The 12,987-nt window shown below is 42.3% G+C and overlaps 1 protein-coding gene across 1 annotated transcript in view; it reads right to left on the reverse strand.

The window, feature by feature from the left end:
- Positions 1–12,987, reverse strand: part of LOC311233356 (tropomodulin-3-like) — a gene marked incomplete at both ends in the record, with an annotated part of 79,325 nt that overhangs the window by 12,447 nt on the left and 53,891 nt on the right. Inside the window, one exon of the mRNA XM_084320331.1 lies at positions 4,456–4,581. Within this exon, the coding sequence (XP_084176457.1) occupies positions 4,456–4,581 (126 nt within the window). The remainder of the gene's footprint in view (positions 1–4,455; positions 4,582–12,987) is intronic.

Here is a 12,987-nt window from a genome sequence, read left to right on the forward strand (position 1 = left end):
TCCACAACAGTGGGCAGGGACTGCTGCCAGACATCCAACTACAACTACTAGGAACCTAAAAAGGACAATAACACTACCGTATGCATACTGCACCTTATGTGAATACTGTATATTTCAGTTAGTTAGTTAATTATATTGACTTGTTATATTGTTTACACTGCTTGTTTTTACTACCTGTACCTCCCCTCCCCCATGCTGCTATGATGCCTGAATTTCCCCAATGGGACCAATAAAGGAATATCTTATCTTGATTGATTGAAAACTTTATTAACAGATTGCAGAATGGGTACAATACAGTACGGCTCAATACACACAATTGTTAAGGGGATGCAGACCAGAGAAAGACTTTCGTCTTGTTTACATCAGGGTGCCCCATTTTCAATTCATCATGACATTTATGACATACACAACATACTTGACATCATGACATTTATGACACAAATCCATCTCTAAACAATGTTTGTATGTCTCCACAATGGTATGATTCTGGACTGGTAGGTTAAGCCACCGTTCGACGCAGTTTCTATATCTATCCCACCGTGTCTGTAAAATCTTGTACACGTTCTTTCTGAACGGACGTGAGATGCATATAACATTGTTTAGAAACCTTTTTGCGAACTTTAGAAGGTGTTTTATGTCCATTTTCGTCCTGTTCTGATGTAACGTCTGTGGATTTTGTTGACACCGGATTGACCACGAGGATCCTCGCAACAAAGAGAGCTGCTATTGGTCGAGCGCAAGATACGTGACCGAACTCGCACCAATTGCGTCAAATAAAACTGTGGTGACCAAATATCCGTTCGTGAGGAAAGATCTAGTCCCGACTTTAAAATTATAATTGGGCAAAATGGGCTATTTAGTCAATGGAGAACTTTTTGTTCCTAAATCTACACCAATCTATCTTTCACCCAGAGTGAACATTTTGTAATTCGCCGAGGTGGGAACGAGAATCGTTTTCTAGCCACTTCTCAGCCTTCACCATACGGCCTATTAGAGATGAATGTAAGTAAAACTAAGGAACTTGTCATACATAACAGTATCTCAATGCAGCCTCTCATGATCAACGGATAAACGACGGAGCAAGTGGATCATTTTAAATATCTTGGCACATACATTGATAACGATCTTAACTTCAATAAAAATACAGACCACATATTTAAGCTACGTAAGCTCAACAACTTTTTGAACTTTTTTTTTAAGTAAGCCAATTATAGAAAAAGTTTATAAGAACCTAGTGGAGGGAATCTTAACCTTTAACATGGCCATGTGGTAAGGAAATCTGAACATAAGGAAGGAATAAGTTGCAGAGGATAGTGAATTTGGCCTCTAAAACCATAGGGACGCTGCATAAACAGCCAAGCTACATCTACAACGAAGTGATTAGGAACAAAGCTAGGAAGATTGTGGGTGACCCCTTTCACCCACTCTATGGGGAGTTCAAGCTGTTGCCCTCTGGTCGTTACAGACTACCTAGGGCAAACCGAAACATTTAAAAAAACATTAAATGAATCTTGCACTCGTTAGACCCGGTCCTTGTTGATGTATTGTATTCCTACTGTACGTTCTCTGCACGTCTCCATTACTGATTTATGTATAATGTCTGCTGTCATTGTTGTTGTTTGTTTGTTCAAAGGTATGACAAAAGACATATTTCCAGATTGTGGACAATGACATTTGTGCGCATGAGTCGCCTGAGACGGCCACTGCTGCAGATCGCTCTACCCATTTATGTACTTTTCATCTAATTCTACGTTTCTATTGTATTTTTTACAAGGACACAAGTCCTTTTTATTTAAGTTATGCCCTTCTAAACACGCAAGAAGAGTTTTTGTCTGTCTGGCTGATGGTGGAATTACTTTTCAAGTTTGCGAGCCGACAACAGCTGATCGGAGCGTCCGGGTTCTTTGTTTACATGAGAGGTCAGCTGTTGTCGCTACGCAACCAGCCGGCGCTCCACAGCCAGCTAACCAACCCGGACTTAACTAACAGTCCCGGAGGAGCTGAAAAGGACTAATGGTGGCTTTCGTGGATGTTGAGGACATGGGTGACGTGCGAGACAGAAGAGGGCTGAAGCACGGAGAGAGAGAAGGCGATACAAACCATATCTCCCTTCCGTCGTTATGGGTAACTTTAGGTCTTTGGCAAATGAGATGGATGAGTAAAAAATAAACAAGGTGGACTATTGGGATGTTAGATCCTAATGTGAAAAACTGTGATTTTATATGTCTGCACTTTGTGCACATTTTGTGTCCCCGTCTTTTTTCTGTTGTGAAGCACTTTGAGCTGCAATTCTTGTATGAAAGGTGCTATACAAATAAAGATTATTATTATTATTATTATTATTATTATTATTATTGCTCTCCACCTGATCAAACAAGACCACAGTGTCAAACAGACTGACATTCTCCACCTGGTAGACAAAGACCAAAGTTTCTCTCAAAACTCCAGTTCTGCAAACCCACCTGGTCCCACCAGCTCTCTGACATCAAGGCCACCCTATTATCACTTCCCCTTAATTGGCTGGTATCAATCCCCATTTCCTGAGCCTTTCAGCCATTGTGTAGTGTGATGTGTGTCTGGTGCCAGTGTCTCGCAGCCATTGAGCCTGTAGCCCAAGGTTGGGTGCTACCCAGTGGTGAAGGAGGCCATTTACACCCTACACTGTAAAGTGTTAGGAGTGTCTAGAAAAGCACTATATAAATACAATGATAATCATGTCATGACCGTGAATTACATGCAATAGCATTGATTCTGAATTCCAACTCAACTCCTAACATGAGGCGACAGTAGATCAGGAGGTAGAGCGGTCGTCTGGTAATTGGAAGGTTCCGGGTTTGATTCCCACTCCTCCCGGGCAGCATGTCGAAGTGTTCTTGAGCAAGAAAACGTAACCCCTAATTGCTCCCAATGAGCAGGTTGGCACCTTGCACCGTTGGTGTGTGAATGTGTGAGTGAATGGGAGGAACAAAATCGTAAAGCACTTTGGATAAAAGCACTATATAAATGCACCATTTAACACACACATAAGAAAGAGACATAAAGAGATAAAGTAACACTCTTATCCGACCCAGATTTGACCGTTGGGCTTTAAAGTTAAAACCGCTCTGATTTTCGAGTTCTCTCTGACACAAAAGTCAAAACACCACTTCAGAACCCTGACTTGTATCGTTAAAAGTAGAAGTGTTTACACTCACTAGAACAGATATTATGGCTAGATGATGCCTCAACCACAATCTAAATTTTTGTTATTGATTTGCTTGATTTATTTGGATGTATCTTAGCTAACTGACTAATCGTCCAAGAATCAGGAATAATCCAACACCAATCTCTCTGAGCAGGTTTTTACTCAGACTAGTCTGAGCAGGGTTTTGGTCTGAGATTTGTTAAAAAAGGTACACAACAGGGGTCTCTCTCCACACCTCTCTCTCTCGCTAAGAGACAGTAGACTACAGACAGACACCCAGTCAAGCCCAACTCAGCCAGGAACAAGACTAGGCAAGTCTAGTTAAGCAAGACACAGCCAAGAACGAGACTAGGCAAGTCTAATTAAGCAAGACCCAGCCAAGAACGAGACTAGGCAAGTCTAGTTAAGCATGTATTATTATACTTATTTTTTTAATACAGTATATGTATATTTGTATCATGTAAAAGTTTATATAAAATAAATCTGCAAATGGATTTTGCAAAACAACTCCCAATTGTAATATTTTCTTCCCCATCTTACCGTTGACAATCTCTTGAGCGGGATTTCCAAGAGTCTTGTCTGTAGTTTATTCTCTCCAGTATGACTTATGAGTCTCTTCAGATCTCCCTTCTTGCTGAAGCCAGGACTACTTCGTATTTTCTGTGTCTTCTTTGGTTTCAGAGTCATCAAACCTGGTCCTCCACTCTCCTTCCATTCATCACTGTCATCAGTCTCAGTTCCAGAACTCTCATCATCACTGTCATCAGTCTCAGTTCCAGAACAGTCTGAAGAGAGAAGCTGGCCATCTCTAGTTGGTTCTAAATCACCAGCTGGATCTAGGTTACTGGCTGGTTCTGATACGCCACAGTCCTCAGCATCAGGTTCTGTTTTCATCTTTTTAGTTGAGGTGCTGGGTAAAGAGTAAGCGTCTCTGTTCATCTCCCTACGGGTTTGAAGAGGCTGGAAGGGCTGAGCGTTCTCTTGACCATCTTCACATTTTACTGGGTGTCCTGTGATCTCTGAGCCATCAGCTTCTTCCAGCCCTTGATGTAGTTCATCTTTAATCTGTAGGAGCTCTGGGAGTAAAGTCATTTTGGAGCCATCAGCCTCCTCTAGATCTTGAAATACTTCCTCCTGTTCCTCTTTGATCTGTAGGGACTCTGGGTCCTGGGTTTGGTTAAACCATGAGGACTGAGGTTTATCATCATCATGCTCACATTTCACAGAGACAGGTTTGAATGTGCACTTTATGATATCAGCCTCCTCCAGACCTTGAAGCTGCTCTCCATCCTGACTGATCCAGAGTTCCTCCTGTTCCTCTTTAATCTGTAGGGGCTCTGACTCCTCTTGGCCCAGACTGGGGCTCATCTCCTGCTGCTCAGGGAGTTGTGGGGGGTCTGGAGGGAGGAATAATAATAATATGAGTAACAAACAAAGATACAGTAGATAACTTTTCAGCATTAAGTGAAACTGTAACTGAGAATAAAAACACAAGTGCTTTCAATCAATTACTGCTTGGCTACAAAATGTGCCTATTTAATAGTGAGGACATGTCCTCATCACGCTGTCAATCACAACTTGGAGGTTGATCAGATGTTGTCAGGAGGTGAAAATGTAAACAAATGGAGTGAGACTTGAGGTTCTCCAAACTAAACAAGGGAACTATGGATATCTGAAATACTTATGGATTGTTAGCTTGACCAATTACTAGGGGTGGAACGGTTCACAAAATCCACGGTTCGGTTCGTATCACGGTTTTTGGTTCGGTATATGTTATTTTTTATTTAAAAAGAATTTAACACTCCAAAAATACCATACATCAGCATAAGATATATAGCCTAAAAAGAATCCAACGTTTCAGTTATTCTCAAAGACGTAGTCATGCAAAAACTGAAAGAATGAGGCAGTTTGACATCAGGCACATCATTTCGACAGTGACTGGTTAGAGCTAGGAGAGATTTTGGTACAGCAAGAGGGGAGGCATTGCTGCATGCTTCTCATTTATTTGGTAAAAAAAAAGGTTTACAGCGGTTTGCCTTAAATAATGTTTGGCACACAAAGAACGAACTGACTGAAAAAAATAGGCTACATTTGTCAAATTATTAACTTAGTGCAAACAAATGAAATAATTAAACCTAAATTTTTCTGGCCACATTATAGACAAAGGCCATCAACATAAAGTATGCATATGCTCAACCAGCACTAGGCTTTCCTTTCTTTAAAATAAACACAAAAAAAACTGTCAACAATGTTTAAATTCCCTGATTGTCAGTTATTAACTCTTCAGCACCGGCAGGTCTAGCCATCTTTGTTCCTACTGCGCCACCGCTCTAAGAGATAGGGATGCGTGGCGGTGTTTGCAGGGCTATATCTATATTCTATAGTATAGCTATGGAGACAATACTATGGCTCATTTGACATCAACTATTCATCGTTTTTCGTTCATGTGAAAAAGAAAAAAAAATTAATGTATACGTTTGCGTGTTCTACCGTGGTGAATATTGTATAGTTCAGGAGTGATCCGGGTTCATTCCTGAAAAGCTTTATAGGGCGCTACGTGAATTCTGCTATAAGAATATTCCAATTGATCGTGATTTCCAGTATTGGTGTCGATTGTGTCCCCAACATAATCCACCACAACACATGCATCTGGGGCATTGGAGGCGTTTCAATGTGATCGAGTGAACCGCTACTCGCCTGACCCAAAAAAAAGCGCTCGGAGGGAATTAAATGTAACACCGGGTGTGAAAAAAAGGTTTCAAAGGGTGGGCGATACTGCCACCTAGCAGGATGAGGCCGGTATTGCACTCTAGCGATCTCAGGATGATTCCCTATGATAACCCCGAGGTCCATGTGCCTGAAATGAATAAAAAAATCAAATAAAAGAAATAACGATGAAAACCCGGGTTTTCGGGGGTCCCGTCGCTCAACGCATGGCGAGATAACCCGACTATCCTCGGGTCTGGCGCTGATTGAGTTCATGGAAAGATTAGTTTTCCACTTGAAATTAAAGTGCAGTATTTGAAATACAATGAAAGGAATATGGCTGGATTTCTTATAAAAAAAAGAAAAGTGTCACTGTTATTTAAAATAAATAAATCATGTGTACTAAATATATATATATTTACTTTTTAATTGCATGAAACATTATGAAGTATTCTCTTATGCTGCTTTTCCACTGCAAGTCTGCATGGTACCACTACCTACTCAACTCGACTCTTTTGCTTTTTAAGCGTCTTGGTAGCCGTATTTTAAGTGACGTCACATGAGGAAGTAAATAGTCAACAGCAGTGTTAATTTTGTTGACTAAAATGATAACGAAAGATGTTAGTCAATGTTAAATAGTTTATTAAATATCGTTGACCACAACTGAGGACACAAAAATGTAATTTACAAAAACCAGGACGAAATTTCTCTTCATGTATGTTGATATTGTTGACTAAAACAAGACGAGGCAAAATAATTATAACTTTTCTTAATGCCCTCGTCCCGAGTAGAGCAGTGTGACGGGGAGCTATGTTATTAGCATTAGCTTAAGAGCTATTTGAAAAGCTAGTTTTAGCTTTAACGTTATCTTGGCTAAAGTTGGGACTATTCATAATCCAGCTGCAGACCTGCAAGCAAAGTACAGCAAGTTGGCAAAGGAGTATTCCAAGGTAAATCACCTTTTCACCAGTAACGTTACATTGTTTGTATTTCCATCTAGCTCGCGTTAGCTAGTGGCTAACCTAGCTCACGCTAATGTGGCTAACTGATCGACCTCTCACACACAATTAATGACATGTTGCGGACAGCCATACCGGTGACAATGTTTAGCTTTTAGTGCCAAATGATAAGAGTCTGAGGTGGAGTCTCAAAAGAGAATGTTGAATATTTATTGTGCATTAAAAATCACAACAGAGCCTCGGTTACTACAGTAGCTAACCTAAACTGAGCCTTCTGGATAGGAGGAAGTGTGCAACAACGTATAATGTCCGTGTGGAACCAATGTGCCAACAACCTTTCCGTGGGTGAAGCATAGTTGAGCATATAACTTTTAATGATACTAATACTAATCTATAGGGCTGGGCGATACGGCCTCTAAAGGATATCGCGATATTCTTTTGCTATATCACGATACACGATATATATCGCAATATTTTGACATTTCCTCTAAAGCACTTAAAAATGCTTGATTTAACCCTTTGATGCATACAGTCATGCCAATATGATGATTATAATAGTCCCTGCAACATATGTTTGCATTAAACCATGAAGATGCTTTAAAAAATAATTAAATTAAAAGTTTCAAAAAATGTACTAAGAGTAAACTACTGAAACTTTTTATTTTATATAAATTTATATAAAAACTACTTTTGCACAGTACTGTGTTTTCTATCCTCTTTAGCTAAAAACACACACACACTTTATACACTACTGTGAGACAATAATAATCACACACAAAGGGATAATGGCTTATAGCAGACTTAATGATTTTATAATATTTCAGATAATGAAATTAAATGTTTATCATCAACTATCCAGTTAGTATTTATATTGTAACGTGTGGCCACTTTAAATCATTGAACATAGAGAGAGAGAGAGCGAGAGCGAGAGAGAGAGCGAGAGCGAGAGAGGTTCCTGCTCGCCGCGGGGCTGTATAACAGAATATAGGGAGGGCTGGACATCTATAGTGCTCCCACTGTCCTGTGGAGGGCGGCAATACGCCTAGACGCGTAGTCCGCCGGAAATATACAAGAAGAAGAAGAAGAAGAAGAGAGAGAGATAGACAGAAAGCGTGTTTGAGCAATCTAATGTGCCGTAGCTAACCACACCAGGATTGCATTTTGTCAACACAGTTGGAACCTGGAAGCGATATAAAGAAACTAATTGCCAATAAAAGTGAAGTTATCTTTGGACCTCTGCTGTCAAGCCTCATCAATATACCCGCCCCATTTCCTCACTAATGAAACTAGTATTGGGGAGTCATGTTAGTTAGATAGTTTAGCGTTAGCTAAAGTTGGTAAATTCAATTGAATTGCATGTCATTGAAGGTCTGAGCTGGTATGTGTCTAATGAAATGACAATTGCTCATCATTGAAGGTCCGCGCTGGTCTGTGTATATAATGAAATGAGGAAAACGCTGCACTAAGTCGGTCCGTGTTGATCGTTTGTTTTTAGCCGCGGCGGCTAGCTGACGGCTAATACTCGATGTTCACGATATAGTAATTTACTACATCTCACGTAGAACAAGCCACGATACATCGAGTATACTCGATATATCGCCCAGCCCTACAATCACCTGTTGTTGAATAAATACCATTACTTTCTAGTTATTACAAAAAAAACAGTATATATAAAACAGTAGCTGTAAAAAGAAAAGAAAAAAAAGTTTTATAATTTATATAAAAATTTTTGTACATAAATAAATACAATAAAAATAGACAAAAATGTCATCCGTTTATCAAAAAAAAACTGACTAAGACTAAAATGCTCAGACATTTAGTTGACTAAAACTGACTAAACGAAAAATAAATGAAGATGACTAAATATGATGAAAACGAAAAAGGAGCACTTGACACATGACTAAGACTAAAATGAAAATAGCTGCCAAAATTAACACTGGTCAACAGTAACACGGCGTTCGTCTCCGGGTCTGCAGCTGGACCCGACTCGAGAAGCCAGATGCATGAAGCAATATATAAACGAACAGCCAATAAATGTGAAGTTATCTTTGAACCTATGTTGTCAAACCTCGTCAATATAACCGTGCCCAGGACGCTCAACCAGCAAAACGGCAAGTAGTCTCCAAGTCCTTCAGTAGGTTTTACATTTGTTTGTGATCTGCACAGTGTCAGTCAGCTAATCACCCAACCCACAAGAGTGTGTGATTCAACACAAACTACCATTGATCTCATTCTGACCTCGGACAAGTCCAGTGTGGTAACCTCTAATAATAAGTAAGCCACACGACACGCTTGTGATCCCGTTGGTTTAGTAGTTTAGTGGAAAACGGGAGCAATGGAAGGTTGTACAATACAGGTGCGTCTTACACTCCGCGCACGTTAGTCATACAGGTAAGAACTCAGGCACCCGATACGGAGAATACCTCACGTATTATATCTGTAGTCACAAAATAATATGCCTTGAGCGATAGCTCCCTCTAGTGGGGAAATATAGATACTGCATCAATATTAACCCTAGATATATATAAAGCTGACATTATAACACCCCTCCCCCTTTAAATTTCAACATTACCAAAATGTCCATGTAATACAAAAATAATAACAGTAGTGTCTTACCCTTGTACACTTTCCAAAAATATATATATACCAAATAAATGACTTAGCAACAGCTTACCAAATAAGGCACTTGAAAAACATATTACCAACAGTCATTACACTCATAACTGTCTCGTTAAATGTTCAGTCTGTCGGGAGGTCTGCGATCACGCTGTGACCTGCGCAATACCGCTGGTGACCTCGGACACACCACAGGTGACTGAGGTTTGGGTGGCTCTGGTGTTGAGAGCATGAGAGGGGTCTGAGTGTCAACTCTTCTTGGGGACACAGACACCTCTCCTGGGGAGTCTGACACTGGTACAGTAGTCACTGGCAAACAACATTCTCCCATAGTCTGTTCCCCACAGGTATCCACCGTGGTGCGATCCGTCTCTGAACTTGTGTCGTAGCGTAGGCGTACATGGTCCTGGTGTCTACGGAAAACACGTCCATCAGTCAGTTGAATGACATAGGAAACTGGGCCACTCTGTCTCAGAATAACGCCAGGCAGCCACTGTTGCTTATTGATAGTACTGAAATTCCTCACATAGACCTTGTCCTCAGGTTCTAATTGTCTCTCTTTTGCGTGCTGATCATGACGCTCCTTCTGCTTCTCCTGCTTCCTCTGTACTTTCGCCTTCATGTCTGGACGCAGCAAGTCCAATCTCGCCTTGGGCCTACGGCCCATCAGCATCTCTGCTGGCGTGCGCCCCGTTGTCGTTTGAGGCGTGAGGCGATAGGTAAACAGGAACCGTGAAAGTCTAGTGTTTAGAGAGTCTCCTGTCATCCTCTTTAACCCCTCTTTCACTGTCTGAACAGCCCGCTCAGCCAAACCATTTGAGGCTGGGTGGAACGGCGCCGTCCTAATGTGATTAATGCCATTCTGGTGCATAAATTCACTGAATAGCTCACTGGTGAATGTTGGGCCATTATCAGTTATCAGTTCCTCTCCCTCCACGACACTGGGCCAACCTTGCAAAAGGAAGGTCTTGACCCGAGACAGGACCGGGTCCCTCTCTGTCCACTGCTTAATCTGTGTCGCTTTGATAGGTGTCTCTGCTAGCCTCTCCAATGAAAACACAGTCTCTGGAGGCACATATGTAGTGGCGGGTGTCTCTGGTAACGGCAGTAGACTCAGTGCGTCAGCATTTGCGTTATCCTTGCCCGCTTTGAACAATATAGTGTACTGGTAGGCTGAGAGTGTGAGAGCCCAACGCTGTATCCTGGCTGAGGCCAGCGGTGGGATGCATTTTGTCTCACTGAACAGACTCATCAGAGGTTTATGGTCTGTTGTGATAGTGAATGCCCGTCCGTATAGGTATTGATGGAAACGCTTCACAGCAAAAACAACAGCTAGACCCTCTTTATCTAACTGAGAGTACCCCTTCTCCGCTGCTGTTAGGGTACGTGAAGCAAAAACAACAGGCCTCTCATCTCCATCCTCCATGATGTGTGAGAGCACGGCTCCGACTCCATAAGGCAAGGCATCACTCGAGACGATGATCTCTTTGTCTGGGTCGTAGTGAACGAGCAGCTTTGCAGACTGGAGCAGCTCTTTCACTTCCTTAAAAGCTCTCTGCTGCTCTCCACTCCACTCCCACTTAGTGTCAAGGTGCAGTAGCTTGTACAGCGGAGCCAAAACATTTGATAAATCCGGCAGAAATTTGCCATAATAATTCACCATGCCCAAAAACGATCTCAGTTCAAGGACACTCTTTGGGCTTGGAGCCTCCTTTATGGCTCTCACCTTGTCTTCCAAAGGGCTGAGCCCCTGTGCTGTTATCCTGTGTCCCAGGTAGGTCATGCTCGGTGCCAGGAACACACACTTGGCATGCTTCAAACGCAGTCCTGCGTCTGAGAGTCGTTTCAACACCTGCGTTAGGTTAGCCAGATGCTCCGCCTCCGTGGCCCCCGTGATGAGGATATCATCCAGATATACCGCTACGTGCGGGATACCCTGTAACAGCGTGTCCATTGTTCTTTGAAAAATGGCGGGGCTGGATGCCACTCCAAACACAAGGCGATTGTATTTGAATAAGCCCTTGTGAGTGTTGATGGTGACACTCTTTTGACTCTTCGTCAAGTTGCAGTTGCTGGTAAGCATGGCTCATGTCTAGCTTTGTGAAAAGCTTCCCCCCTGACAAGGTTGCAAACAGGTCATCCACTCTTGGTAGTGGATACTCCTCCAGTTTAGAGACCTGATTTACCGTCACCTTGTAGTCTCCACATATGCGTGCTGTATTATCCTCTTTCAGGATTGGAACAATGGGAGCCGCCCACCTTGAAAATTGGACGGGTTCAATGATGCCTTGCTTCTGCAAACGTTCCAGCTCCTCCTCCACTTTGACCTTCATGGCATACGGCACCGACCTAGGCTTGAAAAACCTTGGGGCGGCCTCAGGGTCAACATGTAGTTTCACAGTTACCCCCTTCAGTGTGCCCAGCTCGTCCCTGAAAACATCACTGTACCGATGCAGGATGTCCTCTGTCCTCTGTCTCTTCGGTTCAAATAACAAACTCAGCAAGACCGACGGCTTCTCAGTTACAGTGGGTGACAATATTGTCACAAGGAAAGATGAAATTACCTACCTGGGGTCCATCCTAGAGGCTAATCTCTCCTGTGACAAAATGGCATCCAATGTAATAAAAAAAGTCAACCAACGAACTCGATTCTTGTACCGGATCTCCTCTCTGGTAAACAAGAACACCCTGAAGACTCTGGCAGGAGCACTCATTCAGGGGTACTACGACTATGCTTGCACCTCATGGTACCAAAGCACCTCAAAGGCGCTAAAAACAAAATTACAAACATCTCAAAACAAACTGGTCAGACTACTGCTTGACCTTACTCCTAGAACCCACCTCACCCCTGCCCACTTCGACAACCTAGGATGGCTTAGAGTAGACGACAGAGTACAACAACTTGCAATGGGCCTGGTCTACAAGATACACTACACGACCAAGGTACCCATGTACATGTCAAAATACTTCCCAAAGGTCAGTGAATACCACGATCACAACACCAGAGGGAGCTCCACAAATCATGTCAAACCCAGATTCGGCTCAAATAAGGGACTAAACACGTTTCGCAATTATGCCACATCAATGTGGAACGCCCTACCCAAAGCTGTAAAGGAATGTGGATCACTACCCACTTTCAAAACCTCTCTCAAGGGACACCTACGGGAGACTGCAATTCAACACTGGCCCCTGTAAATATCCTAACCCAATCATTCCAACCCCCTCCAATGTACAGTCAGTTACCTAGTATGGTTTTGTCAATAGTTCAATGTACAATTGTGTTTGTTTGTACAGTGTCTCCTCCCCCCCCCCCCCTCAATGTACAGTGTTACTTGTTTATACAGTGTGCCCCCCGCCCCCCAACCACCTCCAATGTAAATTACCCAGTATGGTTGTCAATATCCCAATGTACCCAACCCCCCCCACCCAACCTCCAATGTACAGTTTCTACGTCAAATGTATATACTCCCTTTTCTTGACTCCTTCTGTATCACAAACAGTACTGTATTTGCAAATCTGGTA

Source organism: Notolepis coatsorum (assembly GCF_963971535.1).
Source record: "Notolepis coatsorum genome assembly, chromosome: 8".
NCBI classification, from domain to species: Eukaryota; Metazoa; Chordata; class Actinopteri; order Aulopiformes; family Paralepididae; genus Notolepis; species Notolepis coatsorum.